Source organism: Metopolophium dirhodum, chromosome 1, assembly GCF_019925205.1.
Source record: "Metopolophium dirhodum isolate CAU chromosome 1, ASM1992520v1, whole genome shotgun sequence".
Taxonomy (NCBI): Eukaryota; Metazoa; Arthropoda; class Insecta; order Hemiptera; family Aphididae; genus Metopolophium; species Metopolophium dirhodum.
In genome coordinates, this window is record NC_083560.1 from 134,348,218 (window position 1) to 134,366,037 (window position 17,820).

Genomic DNA, 17,820 nt, shown 5'->3' on the forward strand with positions numbered 1-17,820 from the left:
TAAAAAACTTAATTGATGAACATCATCAATTATATACAAAATTGTTCACAACCAATTTAAAGCCTAAGCACCATCATCTATTGCACTATCCCTCTATAATGGAAAGAGTAGGTCCATTGATAAATATTTGGTCAATGCGTTTTGAGGCTAAACACAAGGAGTCAAAAGTGGCTGCACAAGCTATAACCAGCAGAAAAAATATCTGCTACACTTTATTTTTGAAAAACCAACTCAAAGTAGCTCATCGAGTAGCCAACAGTATTAATTTTAATCTATCTGCCCTATTTAAGATTGGTAAAACAATTTTTATTTCTGAGGAGGAACTAAAAAATATTTCTAGTGTCTTGAATGATGTTAGTGGTTATACATTTATTTCATGGGTTAATGTAAATGGTACTCATTATTCCGCTAACAATATGTGTGTTGTTATATCTATAAATAAAGTAACTAGTTTACCAGTGTATGGATTAATAAAGCATATTTATATTTTACCAGATATGATTCCTGTAGCTATTTGCTCTTTATTTTGTACAAATGGTTTTGACGACCATTATCAGTCATATGTTGTAAATAATACCAAAGAAATTGTAAAAATTAAAATAACCGAGTTACCATATAAAAAACCAACTAGTTATCATATTCACCCGAATGGTTTATTATATTATATTACATAGTGTTTTGTATTTTTTGTATTTTTGTATTTTTTTTAAATAATAAATAAATAAAACAACAATTTTTATATTATATTGTTATAATCCTACATATTTTTCCTATTACATGTATCTAAGGTATTGGTCACACTACACCCGATATCGGCCGAAAAACGTTCGGCCGAATATATTAATTCAATTGAATCTATTTATAATGGTCACACTAGTTCAGAATAATTCGGCCGTATACGACCGTTAACGGGCAAAAACAATATTATTTGTTTTTATCGGCCGTTTGAATCCGAAAATGGATATTTCCTGCGCATCGTCTACCAATCCGAAATAATACCAATATAGTTGAACAATTATTATTATTAGTATTATTATTCATTTACATCAAACACTAGTAAGAAGACGGTACGTCGTACGTCGATAGTTTTGTGTTTCATTGCCTGTGTTTTATTTAAAATACGTATCTTTGAATTTTGAAATAATGGTTGATTGCGAACGACTAATTAGTTTAGTTTTTGAAAGAGAACCTATATGGGATTCTACAAGCAAAAAACACCATAATAGAGATATAACCAGGAAATTGTGGCAGGAAATTGAAAAAGAAATGCAGGTCAAAGGTAAGTAAATATAAAAATGTAAATACATAAATTTAATTTGAAAATTAATAAAATATTGTAATTGAGATTATTGTTTATTATTATTATTATTAATATTGTGATGGTGGTAAATCTGAATTAAATTTGATAAATAGATAATAAATAAAATACAAATTTAGGTTATGAATAATTATATAATATTATTATAGGTACAATTTAACAATTGTTACTTTTATTTTATAGCTCCAACAGTTGTGAAATAATCTTTAAAAGTATCACGTATTATGTATGCTTCCGTTCTTGATCTGTTATTGCGTCTAGATACTGAATGTGTTTCTGAGTTTATAGTTGGGTCACGACGAACCTGCTCCAGTAGTGTTTCATCTATACCTTCTTTATCGATGATAATATTATGCAACAAACATATAGTCTTAATAACTATATCAACATGTTCCGGGTTCATTTGAAGTTCGGTTTTTAAACATCTCCATTTCGATACCAAAATTCCAAAAGTGCATTCAATCATACGCCGAGCTTTGCTCAAACGGTAATTAAATGTTTCTTTTGCCGAATCCAAATTTTTATCGAATGGATAGGGTCTTAATAGATACTCTTTCAGTGGATATCCTTGATCACCCAATAGAACAAATGGCATTGGAGTAGTTGTGTTCGGTAATGGTCTGTAATTAGGTACATTAAAGGATTTAGCTTCCAAATTTTTAAAAATATTTGATTCGGTAAATATTCCACTATCGCTCTGTCGTCCGTATGCTCCTATATCAACCGATATAAATTTATATTTGGCATCACAGACTCCTTGTAAGTGGACAGAAAAGTAACCTTTGTAATTATAAAACATCGAACCAGAGTTATTTGGGCATTTTATACGAATATGTTTTGAGTCAATACATCCAATACAGTTCGGGAATTTCCATAGTTTCTCAAAATCATAGGCAATTTGTTCAAATAATTCAGTGCTTGGGAACGGCATATGAATGCTAGAAAAAACCTCCCAAATAGCATTACAAGTCTCGTAGATAATTTTACCAATTGTATTATGGGCCATACGGAATGAAAATGACAACGCTCGATAAGATGTGCCTGTAGATAGATACCTAAAAAATACAAATAAATAAACATACATTTCCTTGAAAAAAAATAAGCAATTATTGGCAAAACAAATTAAAGAACTTCTAAAAGTTTCAAGTACCCAGGAATAATATGTTTATGGCAATACTAAATTTGAACTTGAAAAAATAAAAAATAATGATATACATTATGCATGTACATGCATATATAATATTATGTATTTTTAATGTTTAAACTGCTATTGTACTTAAAAATTTGTGTGAGAAACCTTGTATTACATTTTTAATAAATTTTTTTTGTAGTTTTAGATTCTGAGCGGAGCAATGAATTTATTGATTTAACAATGATGATGTGTGTTATTTATTTAATTTTTTTAAAAAAATTTTTGTGTGTGTATACGATAAGTATAGTCGAAATAATGTTTCGGTTTCAACTTCAGTATCTTGTTCGATGGGACCTTTTAAAAATTGCAATTTTGAGTATTTTATGTCTATGCAGATTATTCCACGAATCTACTCAAAAAAGTACATTTAAATGATTAAATCTTTATTAAATATTACGTAATTATTTATTTTCATGTGTGCATGCATTTATACATGTAATATACTTACATTATACTAATTGCAGATCACAATGGTTAGACTGAAAAGTTTTTATGATATAAACCAAATTATTTATTTTTTTTTTGATTGGTGGTGTGGAGGTAAATGTTTCAAATAAAAGAAATTTTTACTGGTTGTTTAATTGGCATTATCTATACATGATAAAATTCGATCAAAATATTATCATTTGTTTTGAACTGTTTAGGGACATTTTCAGTTTCCAATTTTATTAGTTTTTTTTTATAAATATCAATACAATTTTATGTGTTGGGCCAAAAAGCCTTCAAGACTCCTGATATATTGCTACAATAGTATAGTTGAAAATATTAAAAATACATAGACATTATTTTTTTTATAAGAATTTGAAGTTCAAAATATTGACAATATTTATCAAATTTAAAATTTAATAATTATTTTGTAATTAAAAATTTATAAGATGTTCAAATTTTGTAGTTAAGGATTGAACATTTAAAACAAAGTTCTCCGTAGGTATAAGTAGTTATTTCCATAATCAAAAAATCTAAAAATATACACGAACACAGTTTTTTTTTTAGTTATTTGAAGTTTAATTTTGAACGAAATTATGTATTAAATAACCAAGAATAATGATTTTACTTATTTTCTAAAATTTTATAATATTAATTCAACTTACCGCACGGATGCCGTAAATAAAAACAACTAAGAAGTAATAAAAATACAAATATAATATAATATAATTATAATATGTATAAACATTTAGTAGGCTAATTTTTTTTTTTTTTACATAGGTGACATTTTAAAGACTAAATGGGCAAGTTTGAGAGATACATTTAGGAAAGAATTTAAAAAATTAAAACGTCCCACAGGATCAGGATTAGAAGAAGAAGCTGTTGAATCTCAGTGGAAATATTTTGAGTCGTTATATTTTTTAAAGGATAATATAACTCCTAGAAAAATGGTGGGAAACATAGTAGAACAATCAAAAACTCATATTGATGAACAAGAGAGCTTTCCAAATTCACCATGTAATTCGTCCATTGATGTCGTGAATGATTTTGATGAAACAAGTTTTTCTGAAAAACATACTGAAAATCCATCGTCTAGTATTTTATCTTTTGAAGAAGGACCATCATCAAAAAAAAAAGAAGGGAAGAAATGATGTGATGCAAGATTTACTAGCAATCGAAAAACAAAAACTTCTACAGTTCAATACGATACAGGCAAATTCACAAAAAAAAAAAAATGATGAAGATGAAGATTTTTATTTCCTTATGAGTTTGTTGCCTCGTTTAAGAGAAATACCAAAACACAGAAAGTTAGCTGTAAGGCTTAAACTTCAAAATGTTGTAATGGCAGAACAAACTGAAAATACCACTGGATCAAGTAATACTTTTACTCCTTCAACATTCTTTGTCAATTCATCGATTCCCTCATACTATATGAATCAGCCCGAATATTCTTCATCAAATTGCCAGTCTAATATTAAGAACACTATTCCTTGTGGTCAAACAAACTTAAATCCTACAGCTGTAAATAATACATGTTTATCTTCTTGGCAAAACATTAATAACGAATAAAAAAAAATGTATATTTTATAAGCAAGTTAATTTTTTACTATAATATTAAAAAGGTATGTATTATTTTTTTTTAAACTGAAAGTACGAAACGTTGTTTTTTTATTAAGTTGTTCAATAAAAGTTGTTTTCATTATTTTATTCTTATCAATTTGTTCAATAAAACTTTTTTACTATTTTATACTGATCTATTTGTTCAATAACTTTATTCATGTTATATTAAATTTGTGTAAAAAAAAAAAACGTAATTATAGCCTCGGAAAATTATAATTATCTCATTTCATATTAGTTATTTTATATATTAATTGAAAAATATTAAGTAATGATTACCTATTAACAATAATACTAATACTAATATAAATAATAATATTTACCTTAAAGTTACTACAAGTCTTTCTTCTGGAATTATGCATTTTCTGAAACTGCAATACTTTTCTATGTATGGACGAATTTTTTCCAAAATATAAAAAAAGGTTTCAGGTGATACCCTCATATATTCAAAAAATTTGATTGGCTGTTTTAAAAGTTGTGGGAAAAGCGTGTGAAATTCACCATATTTTTCCCTTTCTTCAAATATTCTGTTGACCCACCATTGCCTTTGTACTTTTTCACTGAACAGTAAATACTTTAGAACAGGACTGGTTTCCAAAAAATAAAGTTGGTTGATTACTTCCATTTCATACAACTACTGAACAACGAATGAGGCATATTACAATATATTCAAACGGATGTGTATATTCGACCGATGACGGGTGTAGTGAGACCAGAAAATTCGGCCGATAAATGAACCCGAAAAATCGGACGAATTTGACGGTCTCGAATCGGCCAATATCGGGCGTAGTGTGACCAATGCCTAAATCAACCATAATATTAATGTATAAGTATTTACATTATATATTTACTTTTTATTTTATGTGCATTAACATGTTTAATTGTCTATGCATATAAGTAGGATAAAAAAGAGAGTTCTGGAACCGCATCCTGCTAGCACATCCCTATACCTGATGGCACATCCCGCGAAGCCCGTTGCACATCCCACATACATCTATACACCTCTGCTCAACCCATATCACATACGTACACGACATTCCTCCCGCTACCCCGCTCTTCATATACCCCCAACCATCAATCACGCACTTGTACAATATTCCCCCCGCCACTCTTCCTTATCGATTAGCCGCGGAAAATAATTTAAAAATTTTTTTTGCCAAACCGGGATTTGATCTCGAACCGGTCGCTTCCCAAACGACAACCACACCGCTGCGCAACTTGGTCGCTTATGATTACAAGGTATATTCTATCTCATTTAACTGGTGTTTACGACAATCGTTCACATACGTACGAGATGTATAATTTCCCCCACCACCACCACAACCACTATACCTTACAAAGGGCCGCCGCGAACGCGCGCGAGCCCGCCACCGCGTTATCATATCTATGTTATCAGTTATCACATCTATAAATACCTACATACGCACTTACGTACAAACACACATACATACATATATTATAATATAGTCTACATATAATATTCCACTGATATTTCTAACAATAAACATTCTATAATTTCCCCCCACCACCACCACCAACGCTACACCTTACAAAGGGTCACCGCGAACGCGCGCGAGCCCGCCACCGCGTTATCATATCTATGTTATCAGTTATCACATTGACGTTAGCATAATCTTTAAATGTTTTCGCACGCATGGCATTCGAGAATTATTACAAAAATGTTTTCCGTTTGTAAACGTAAACAACTTTAACGAACATGTAGCTTCCTGCATAGCATACAGAAATATAATACACACACACACACACATAAACGCACATTCCTTTGTAAACATCATCAGCGTTAACAGACTTGTAGCTGCATGCATTACCACGATAACTCTGTAGGGACTATTCGATGTCCCCCCACCAATTAATATTTAATATAATCGTCTAAGAACACAGTTACACTTCATAAAATCAGTCGCTCTTCATCATTCCAAGTGTCTACATCGCTCCGAGTGTCTACTCCGCCCGTGTGCTCGTCTCGTATTCAACGTTTAAATCATAATTATTTTTCAGTGTTTAAAATTAAAATGGCTGGTCCAATCGAAAATATGGCTGATATTTACAAGAAAACTTTTAAATATACTCCACCGTCACCACCACCCAACCTCATCGATTGCAGTAATCTAACCATCGACTTCACAGCTCGTAAATTTTTAAACATTGGGATAGTTCCTACCGATGAATTCAAAACCGTGATTCATATTATAACATCTTCGCGGTATGTAAATATTCCTATCGATTTTCTACAAAGTATATTCAGACTTATGGGGAACATTCTATCATTCATACTCGATCGTCCAGAAAAATACAAACGAAATTTATTTTTGGATAACGACGTAATTTCAATGTCTAGTATGACATATCACTCGGAGAACACACTTGTTTTAGAATCAAAAATTCAAGACGGATGTCGAGTTCTGTTAAATCGCACGGATCTTTTGACCTTACAAGATTTAGAATACACCATTTTTGAGATTATCAATAGAAAATCTATTATAATTAAACCGATTGTAATACACCAAATTGATCTAATCGCTTCATTCTTAAAATCAAACGTAGCGTTAGAAAATTCTAAGACCGATATGAGAACTCATGTGAGGAACATCGATAATAATTATCTTTCAATACATGTTATTGGCGAGAACGACTACATTTTCACAAATCAACTAAAATTATATGCAACTGATTCTATCGTTCAAAAATGGATGGAGAAAGTAAAAAAATATGAGGTACTAGCAATTTTCCTTTTAGCTTATATTATGTTATGTTAATAAAATATTTTTTATTTACAGGGATACAATGACGAGTGTTCCATAGCTTTTTCACCACAATCGTACTTCAGTTCATATCCGCAGGTAATAATCATTTTTTTAAATCCGACATAACATATTTTAATTTTAAAAAAAATTACAGGGAAATCCAGCACAAGAGAGCCACCTCGAAAACATTCAGGAAGGACGTTCGGAAAACGATGGGCCATTTGGACCACAATATAATTAATTTTTCTGTATTATTATTTTTCTTATTGTGTAAAATAAAAACAAGCGTGATATTTAAAAACAAGTTTTTTTTATTTATTAATAATAATAAGGTTACAATATATATATATATATATATATATATATATTTAGCATAAGGTTACAATATTTTACATAAAAGGAAAAAAAAAAATTATATACATTTTTACAATTTTCTAACTTCGCCACTAAACGGGCTATAATTTATAATCTGGTCATGTAATATTAAGCAATACGCTGTAGTTTTTTCCGGAATAACTGTATCAGTTTCAAATTCAATACGTAGGTCTACGGTTGACGACTTCACATTGTCGTTATGACACGATAAATCAACAACGATGATTGGTGAATAGTTTTGAAAAATATGTTTTGACAATAAAGGTTCACTATACTCTTTCTCATAATATGATTTTTGAAAGTCTGCATAGGCCTTATACAGTATACTAGTTATATTATTTTTAAAATCAGCACGAAAGTCTTCATATGGATACACTTCAGAATTTAAGTGAACCTTAAGATTTTTTAGTTGACAGTGATCAAAGCGTCCAGCGTCTATTTCAATATTTTTTTTTCGATCTGTTTGTAATCCGAATAACACAAACCTCGGTTTTTCTAACAAGTTGCTGGACTTTACCGTCCACGAATGTGAGGTATTTCTAGGGAGAATAGGATATTCGCAGAGATCCCAGGTTCTGAACGCACATGATAGTGTTTTACATGAATCTACCACTTTTATCAACCTTAATTTTTCTTTATCACTAACTCTGATAATAGGCATTTTCCACACCACCCTAGTAAGTTCAATTGTAATTTTTCTATTTTTTGAGACTGCTTCGGTTGCGCCCGCGCCAACAACGTGTATCGCATCCAGGTCGGTAGATGCGCGATTTAAAATCAGCTGTTGATTACAATTAAGTAAAATTTTTTTATAGTCTTCACAAAATCCGAATAAATGTTTTAGAGGGATACACCCGGTAAATACATTGTTGCTCATAAAGTTTTTATTATCTTCACCATCCATCGCCGAGTCCCAAGCAGCGTTCTCCAACGTATTCAAATCGTTTGGAGTATACGAACAATTCAAGCAAGATGCAACTCCAGGTGTTTTTAATTTTTGAATTTCTATTCCGTTTATTTCATAACGCATTTCAGAGAATAAAAATGCCAATCCATTATTTGAAAAACGTACATCTCCCACTGCATCGGGCGGTTTATTTACTCTCCCCTCTATATAAATATAGCTTTCACATGGTAGAGTGTATGCATCCATATTTAAAACACTTATCCTAATTTCATCGTTATTCGATAAAGACATGTTTGAGTATGGAGTGAACGAATGATAATGCTTTTGTGTTATTTTACACTCATCGACATAATCGACCCCAACGTCTAAATACGAGTCGTCCATAATTATTTTTTATACTTGCAACGAACGTAGAAAATTTAAATTATTTTTCGTGAGCTTGATCTCGCCTTTTTTCGGTCTAGATGTTGACTTCTTCACGACAGTCGGTAAACTAACTGGTTTTTTGATTGTAGATCTTTTTATATTAAACTTTAATGCCATTTCCACTCGTTATTTGTAATCGAATCGTAATTGGTTCACCGCGCAGATTTATTAGACAATCGTTCTGATCTTTTAACACGATGTATACTCTAGATATTGAAGTCGTATTGAGAGCATAAAAAACTAGATGTCTAGGTACTTCGATGATTTTATAACCTGGTGGGACAGTTGGATAAAGTTCATGTATGATCTGGCTCGGTGCTCCATCACAGAATGAACCAGTAATCAAGTTGCACTCTACTTTTATACTATTGATTTTCATTATCTTAACTGTACTTTCAGATTCATGATTAATACCAGAAGTGTATAAATAATTTCTAAAACCCAATAACTTCGCTATACTATTCTCAACTGATAAGTCTACGTCATGACTACACGAGACTATACACTTTAATGTGGTATTGTTTGCTTTTAATTCAAACCAGTCGATATAATCGGGCATATTTTTTTTTATAACAGTCTCTAAATTTTCAAACTCATACGAGCCTGTGGGTATAATAACTTCCTCTCTTTGTCTAATCATATTACGGAAACCGATAGTATTGCAACCGGGTTCAATGTTCGGTATCGAATTATTTGTCTGTAGACTCAAAAGACATATTTGTGCTGTGCTTTCTACTTCTAGCGGTGGAAAAATGTCGCATGACAATTCACTCGAGTTCCCGTTTAACGTTATCGTATACATGATAAAAATTTTAAACACAAGTGTCCACAGTTTGTAGTATTATATTTCTGCTCTCTGCTGTAATTGAAATTTATGTCACATCCGTGAAAATATCGTTGTACTTCTAATGGAGGTGGTAAATTTCCAAAACTGTCATAATATTCAACTTGATTTCCGATTTTTCTATACGCTACCCAGTGAGTACCTGTACCGTTTTCCGTATCCAAGTTAACAATCGCTGATTCTACTCGTTTACGACGTACGGGTAACCTATCTCGAGTAAACACACCGATGAAATGAGGTATTTTATTCAAACGTGCAAATTTTATAAGTTCGAAATCGTACAGCGCTCTTCTGGGTAACGTAGTTACTAGTTTTTTTTATTTTTTTTAGTTTTTCTAGTTTTTTTCGTTTTCAAATCCCCTCCACTTTTATATGGTGCAAGATATAGACTTGATCCGATTTTATACGAGTTACCTTTATACGGCGCGATGTATAATCCGCCGCCCAAATGAGATTGCGTATTTCTTTTAAATTCATTCGCAACCTTGACAACGTTGGCAACACCGCCACTCAGTGCTCCTAGTGCTGATAAACCGGCGAAAATCGGGATTAACGGCAACACTCCACCCTTTTTTGGTATTGATATAACCCTTGGAACTTTAGTCTTTTTATTTTTAAATGTTTTTCGTGCGACGGTTATACACTTTTTACTTAATTTCATCAGGTTTTTTTCACCGATATTTTTCTTTATTACGTTTTTAGCTGCTTTGATGGCTGCTTTAAACCCACATCCAGCCCCGATTTTACGTTTCACTTTCATGGCGGTAGTCACGCCCCAAGCTACAGCTTTTTCTTTTAAACTCGAATCTTTAGACTTGAACCTATCCCAGGCTCGTTGTTCTAATATATAATCGGCCTCGTTGCGATCTGCGATAGAGTTACTAAGATCGTATGCAATATCGTGTTCTCTACACGCAGTGTCTAATGGATTTACCCCTTTATCTCCGCGAGCTAATCGTTTTTTCAAATTTGTGCCAGGTCCACAATATTGATAACCTATAATGAAATATTATTTTTTTATTACTATTACCACGTTAGTATACGTGTATTTACTCTCACCAGGTACGTGAAGCTCTAATGGTAATTTATTTATAAGCGTGTTTATAAGACCAGCACCTTTATTCTTGGTCTTTCTTCGAGCGAGTGACATCGTGTACTGATTACGCTCTTAGTGTTACAGGGATATTTATTTAAAAAATGAAATTCATTAAACAAGATATACAACTCACAGTTGAAAACGTGGACCCACCTACTTCGTATAAAAAACAAAGACATGGTGTATATCTACCTAATACGATTAGAGCGCTTATCATGGGTCCTTCAGGCTGTGGGAAAACTAATTTAATATTCACATTATTAACACATATAAATGGTATACGATTTCACAACGTATACATATATTCAAAAACATTGGATCAATCAAAGTATAAATTATTGAGTGATATTTTATCAGGTATTAATGGAATACAATTATTCACGTTCTACGAAAACGAACAAGTTATCGAACCTGAAAAAGCTTTACCAAACTCTGTGTTTATTTTCGATGATATTATTACTGAAAACCAGAAGATTGCAAGGACTTACTTTTCCAGAGTCCGCCATAATTTAGTAGATGTTTTCTATTTAGCTCAGAGTTATTCAAAAGTACCTAAACAACTTTTACGTGATAACGCAAATTTTATTGTTTTATTTAAACAAGACGAGACAAACCTAAAGCATGTTTACAACGAACATTGCTCTGGTGATGTGTCATATCCCGAGTTTAAAAACTTTTGTACTTTATGTTGGTGTAAAGGAGGATTTGAATTTATTGTCATAAACAAAGACAGTGAACGTGACAATGGTCGCTATCGTCACGGATTCGATACGTTCGTTGTTATATAAACTATTGTTTTTTTATAAGACACTTCATTCACAAATATGTCGTCTAAAGGCGAGGTACTCGGAGAATTGATTAAAGCTAAAGAAAATATTAAACGCAAGTATATTGCATTAAAACATGGAAAAGCCGATATTCAATCTTTTGTATCACAAACACTTCAGCCAATAATCGAACCTCTGAACAAATTACAGACTTCCAAAGTCGATAATGATATGGTTTCCAACGCATCCGACAACCGGTTTACAAACTTTCGTAAATTAGAAGACCAAGAAAAAGATAAAGTATATGGCCCAAAAAAATATTCTAATGGCATTATCAAATTAGGTACAGAAGTAATACAATTTAAAAACGGTGCAATAGTTGTGAGAGAAAACTCTTATCCACTGACACAGGGGCTTAGCGAGTTATTGTGTTCCAGATATCCAATGCAATACTCCGCTAATGACTTAAATACGTATAAAGAAATACTGATTCATACTTCAGCACATTTAACACAGGACGGGACAAAAATTAGGAAGGGTGGTACAAAGTATGAGCAAATTATTAGCAAGCTATTCACCTCGGGTTCGGGTGTGAAATTACAAGCGCATAATTTAGTATATTGGAATGATCCAAACGAGTTGGTTGATAGGTTACGACTTCTTTTAGCCTCACAAGCTGCCGGTAATACAGGGCTTTCCAACGAAATACTTTCAATTTACGAAGAATTGTATGAAACGGGTTTAATAAAACGAATTCCAAATGTCTAAACGCGATATAGCAAACGAACTACACAAACCAGCAAGAAAAAATTATACAAGGCGAAGAGTTAATGTCTATGGTAAAAACGATCTATGGCAGGCAGACTTGGTGGAAATGATACCTTATTCTAAAAAGAATAAAAGCTATAAATATTTTCTAACTATCATAGATTGTTACACGTAATACTCTTTCGCTACCTATACCTTTAAAGTCGAAAACGGCTAAAGAAGTTTCAAATGCAATGTCAAAAATACTACTCAAGCGCTCGCCAAAACTATTACAGGTCGATAACGGTAAAGAATTTTACAATGCGACATTCGATGCGTTGATGAAGAAACACAATATACATAAATATTCTACGTATAGTACAACGAAGGCCTGTATCGTTGAACGCCTTAACAGATCAATTAAAGAAAAAATGTATAGGGAGTTCACTGCACGAGGAACACATGAATGGGTTTCTATTTTACAATCTATGATTAATGAATATAATAATTCAAAACACAGAACAATATCTATGACACCCAGACAGGCTGATAACAATCCTTCTTCGGTAAAATTAAAGCAACGTCCGATTCTTAATGGAAAAATTAAATTTAACATTGGTGATAACGTCCGTATCAGTATATATAAAGGGGTATTTACAAAAGGTTATCTGCCGAGCTGGTCCACAGAAATATTTAAAATAACCAAAATAAACAAGACATCCCCCACTACTTATCAACTACAAGATTATACAGGAAACCCGATTTTAGGTTGCTTCTACTCTGAAGAAATTCAAAAGACCAATCTCCCAAACGATTATTTAGTCGAGAAAATTATCCGTAGGAAGGGAAAACAGATGTTCGTAAAATGGCTAGGGTTTGATAATACGCACAATAGTTGGATAAATACGAGTGACATTAGAAAATAGCATCAGTCGAGCTCTAGGTATGAACGTGTTCGGATGTTCACAGGCTGGTGAAACGAGAAAATTTGTAACAAATCTCGAACAAACCATCAAATCATATTGTATAAGACTAGATAAATTTGGAAATTTACTCGAGGAAAATCATAAGTCTATTCAAATACAAGAAGAACAAGTTGAAACACTTCAATTAACGTGTGATGATATACAAGAGCACCTTATAAAAATCAAAGCATTGTTACAAAATATCAAAGAATATACAGACAAGTTGAAACAAATTCCTGAAGTACTGTCATCCAAATAATAATTATGTCTACTGCCATCATTGATTTCCATTGCATTCTCGGGAGGGATAATAAATACATGATAAAAGAAATTTCTATAGTAGATGTAGAAACATGGGCCACTCAACATTGGATTTTTAAAAATTCAAAATCAATACAAGATAACAAGAGTCGGAAAACTAACAAGTGGTTGGAGCGTAATTATCACAAACTATCTTTGGAATATGGGGATGTTGAGTATGAAGAACTAGGTAGAGTACTGAATTCGCTAAAGTTCAGTTTCATATACGTTAAAGGCGATCAGAAAAAACAACTTATTTTAGAGTATATTCCTCACATCGGGATCATCAATATTGACGACATGGGGTGCCCTCCACTAGACCAAATATGTGATGAAGAAACTTTACCATGCTGTATTTTTCATATGGATTTCAATCCTAAACAATGTTCATTTTATAAAGTATTTAGCCTAAGAAAATGGTTTGTAAATAATTTGTAAAAATAAATATCATATTTATTTATTTTTTTATATCAATGAGTTATTTCTTTATACTATCCTATCCTATCCTATCCTATCCTAACTAGAATCAATTCGATAATAATAATAAATATAATATCCACATAATATCTACAGAGATATTTTACAAAATAAAAAAAAAAAATAATAATAATATCTACAGTGATATTTTACAATATAAAAACAAATCATCTATAATAAATAAAAAAAAAAAAAAACTATCTGTCTAGCTCGGCTTCCGGAAGTTGTATTAATTCGGCTTCTGCTTGCTCTAATGTTCTGGTGTCCCTATACAATTCAGAAATATTTAAAGTACAATAAATTAAAATATACAATTATTTCTAACTCACTCTATAGAGTAGTGACCGTGAGGCCAATGTTGCACAGGTTGGCGATGAGGAGATGATTACCGCAGCAAGTCCGAATTTATGACATCATGCGGCAACCATATGCTAAACTATAGCTTTGCAAAATTATTTAAAAATAACCATCCACCCTACAGCTATAAAAAATACGTCCTTGGAAAGAGGAGGTTGTCTTCTATTCTGTGAAAACGTTTTTAGGGATAACAATTGAATTGGTTGGCGATGAGGAGATGATTACCGCAGCAGGTCCGAATTCGTCACATCATGCGGCAACCATATGCTAAACTATAGCTTTGCAAAATTATTTAAAAATAACCATCCACCCTACAGCTATAAAAAATACGTCCTTGGAAAGAGGAGGTAGTCTTCTATTCTGTGAATGTACTTAGGAGGTTAACAATCGTGATGGATGGCGATGAGGAGATGATTACCGCAGAAAGTCCGAATTTATAACATCATGCGGTAACCGTATGCTAAACTATAGCTTTGCAAAATTATTTAAAAATAACCATCCACCCTACAGCTATAAAAAATACGTCCTTGGAAAGAGGAGGTTGTCTTCTATTCTGTGAATGTACTTAGGAGGTTAACAACTCGACCTCACCACCACTTTATGCAAATTGTAAGTATCCAAAATGCATTTCCCAAAAAGGGGACATCTTAACGAAGCCAGTGATGTGCTTTGGTAAGGCGTAGTACAATATTTAGATTTTTAATGACTTATAAACCTATAGATATCTACCGGCATAGTGCAAATTACGTTCGCCCGGCATTTTATTTATATTAATATAATAATGTGAGTGTATAATAGTGTATTATGCTTTAGCAGTACCTCGGTATATTAATTTGTATGCTCACACGTGTATTTTAATAGGTGAGCGAAACCAGTGCTCGACTTGGGGGGGACGCAGGGGGACGGAGTACACCAACTAATTTTTCAGAAACTTTAGCGTACCTCTCCTTTTATTTTTAAGGGGAACGCACGGGACTAATAATCCGACGTAATAATTCTCACTAATCTATGTGTTAAATCGTCTGACATCTAATATATTCGTGGTAATATATGGAGACACGCATCCGTGGAAATAGACAGAGAGACGGTGCAATAACAAGAACTCCACGCAATTCATTCGCTTCTCTACGAGATTACTGTCACGACGTCGGCATTTTTCTCATCTCTGCCACCTTACCGTCAGGACGACATGCAAGTCAACAACTGTAAGTATTTAATTAGTTTATTATTTTATTAGTATATTGGTTTTACAATGGTGTATGTTTTTTTTTTATTTTTTTTTTTTTTTTTTCTCTGCTCCGCGCGGTGAACCGTATTTTTGACCAAGCATAACTTAGAATAATTAAAATAAAAAAATTACAAATTATATTAACTTCTTATTTATTTAATATGCAATAGCTTTATAGCGGCAGTCCTTGAGTGCCACTTGTTTTTTTTTTTTTTTTTGTATCAATATTATGCTATTATCGGTGGAGTTTTGTAATATACAAAGGGTTTCTTTACCTACGTCGGTTTTTTTTTAATAATTTTTCAAAGTTATAGTTTAGCATAGGTAGGCTAGTGGTGGAAAGTAATATTTCATGGACATCGTAATTCTTAGTTGTTAATTATGTGACTGTTACACCGAGTAGCCGACGTGTATACCAATCGATAGATATGCTACTTATAAAAGTTGGTACAAGAATTGTATTTTTGGTGACTGTTCAAAGTGGAAATACTGTCAGTGGCGTAGCCAGCGGGTAGGCCTGGTAGGCCCGGGCCTACCCACTTTTTTCCAAAAAAAAAATTTTTATCCTATTAAATATGTAGTATATATGACTATAATATGTATTTAAAAATTAAAATAATAGAATTAATATATCGTAAATACGGTTTTAATTAACGAAATTAAATCCTGATAGTTTTTAATCGGTTCTTAAAATCAGTTAAATAATGACACGTCTTTTATTTTGAGTGTTATGGTTTAATAACCATGATACTTTTTTATTTTATAAAACTATTCATTAGTTATCCTTACATCAAAATATCGGGCCTACCCAGAAAAAAGTGTCTAGCTATGCCACTGAATACTGTACCGGCATAAATGTGCTCAATACCCCAAACTGCAACCATACCACTTGCAGACCTCTAAGTCTAAGAGTCGACTTAATACGAACGTCATTTTAAATTCAAATTTGGCAAAATTACATATTTAAACCAAGAATAACTATTTTTTTTTAATTTTTTTTTTATAGTTTTTAAAAACACTCCGATAGAAAGGAACTATGCGGTTACGGAAAAAAAATACAATTTCCTAATGATAGACTGCCCATTTTGCAAAAAGTCGTTTATTTACGAGTCATCGCTTATATTGCATATGAAAACGCATTGCCAAACATCAACAGTGTCATTAAATAAAAGAAAACATTTGACAAATGAGGTATAAATGTTTTATTTTTTTAACAGCATTGGTGTTTTGTTATTTTTTTGACGTAAATCTTACCAGTAAATAAATCTTATAGAACATGGTTAAGCTGCTCGCAGCGGCAATACCGAATGGCGGGGTAACACAGAGTAGCGAATCACTATTGTGGTTCGTGAAAAGTTTTGACTGCAGGGTCGATAGTGTTGAAAATCTTAATTCTTTTATCAAGAACAACCTTGGTGACATTCAATTCCACGTATACGCTAACACTGAAGTAGGTAAAAAAAAATTTATATATACAATATATTATATACAATAATACATTTTTTACAGGCGCCATCAAGGTATACAAATATTAGAAAGGCAATCGATTACATAGGGGAGGAGAATGAGGAAGAAACAATTTTAGGGGGGGAATACATAAAATTAAAATCTTTAGCTTCAAAATTCGTCAATAAAACTTTCAGCAAAAAATTGGGGAAAAAATTTATTTCAAATCAAATTAAATCTACAGTTAAATTATTCCAAAATGGTTCGGTACAATGTCACTCAAAATTTATTTCTTTACAAAAATCGTTACCAATTAATCCGGAAACCTCATATTTAGACCCATTTTTTAAAGACTTTTTTCAACCTCAGCCTCCTCCCCTATGTAATCACTCGTCTAAATTGGATATGAGTACGGCTCTGGCATTAAACCACAGCCTCAATCAACATTTAATGTACAATTTGAATGTACATCCAAAAAAGTGAGTGAAATGGTTCATAGGTTATTTACAAACTTCTTATTTACTATTTTTTTTATTTTTCAGTGATGCAATTTGTACGCTTCTCGAT

The 17,820-nt window shown here is 32.1% G+C and overlaps 1 protein-coding gene and 1 pseudogene across 1 annotated transcript; one reads left to right on the forward strand and one right to left on the reverse strand.

Annotated features, from left to right (window-relative positions):
* Positions 1-1,170: 1,170 nt before the first annotated feature.
* On the forward strand, positions 1,171-4,505 carry LOC132933884 (uncharacterized; annotated as a pseudogene).
* Positions 4,506-7,742: 3,237 nt separating this feature from the next.
* LOC132932522 (uncharacterized) lies at positions 7,743-8,984 on the reverse strand. Its single transcript, XM_060998909.1, has one exon. It carries the CDS (start codon positions 8,982-8,984, stop codon positions 7,743-7,745), a length of 1,242 nt encoding a protein of 413 aa, XP_060854892.1.
* Between the last annotated feature and the right edge of the window lie 8,836 nt (positions 8,985-17,820).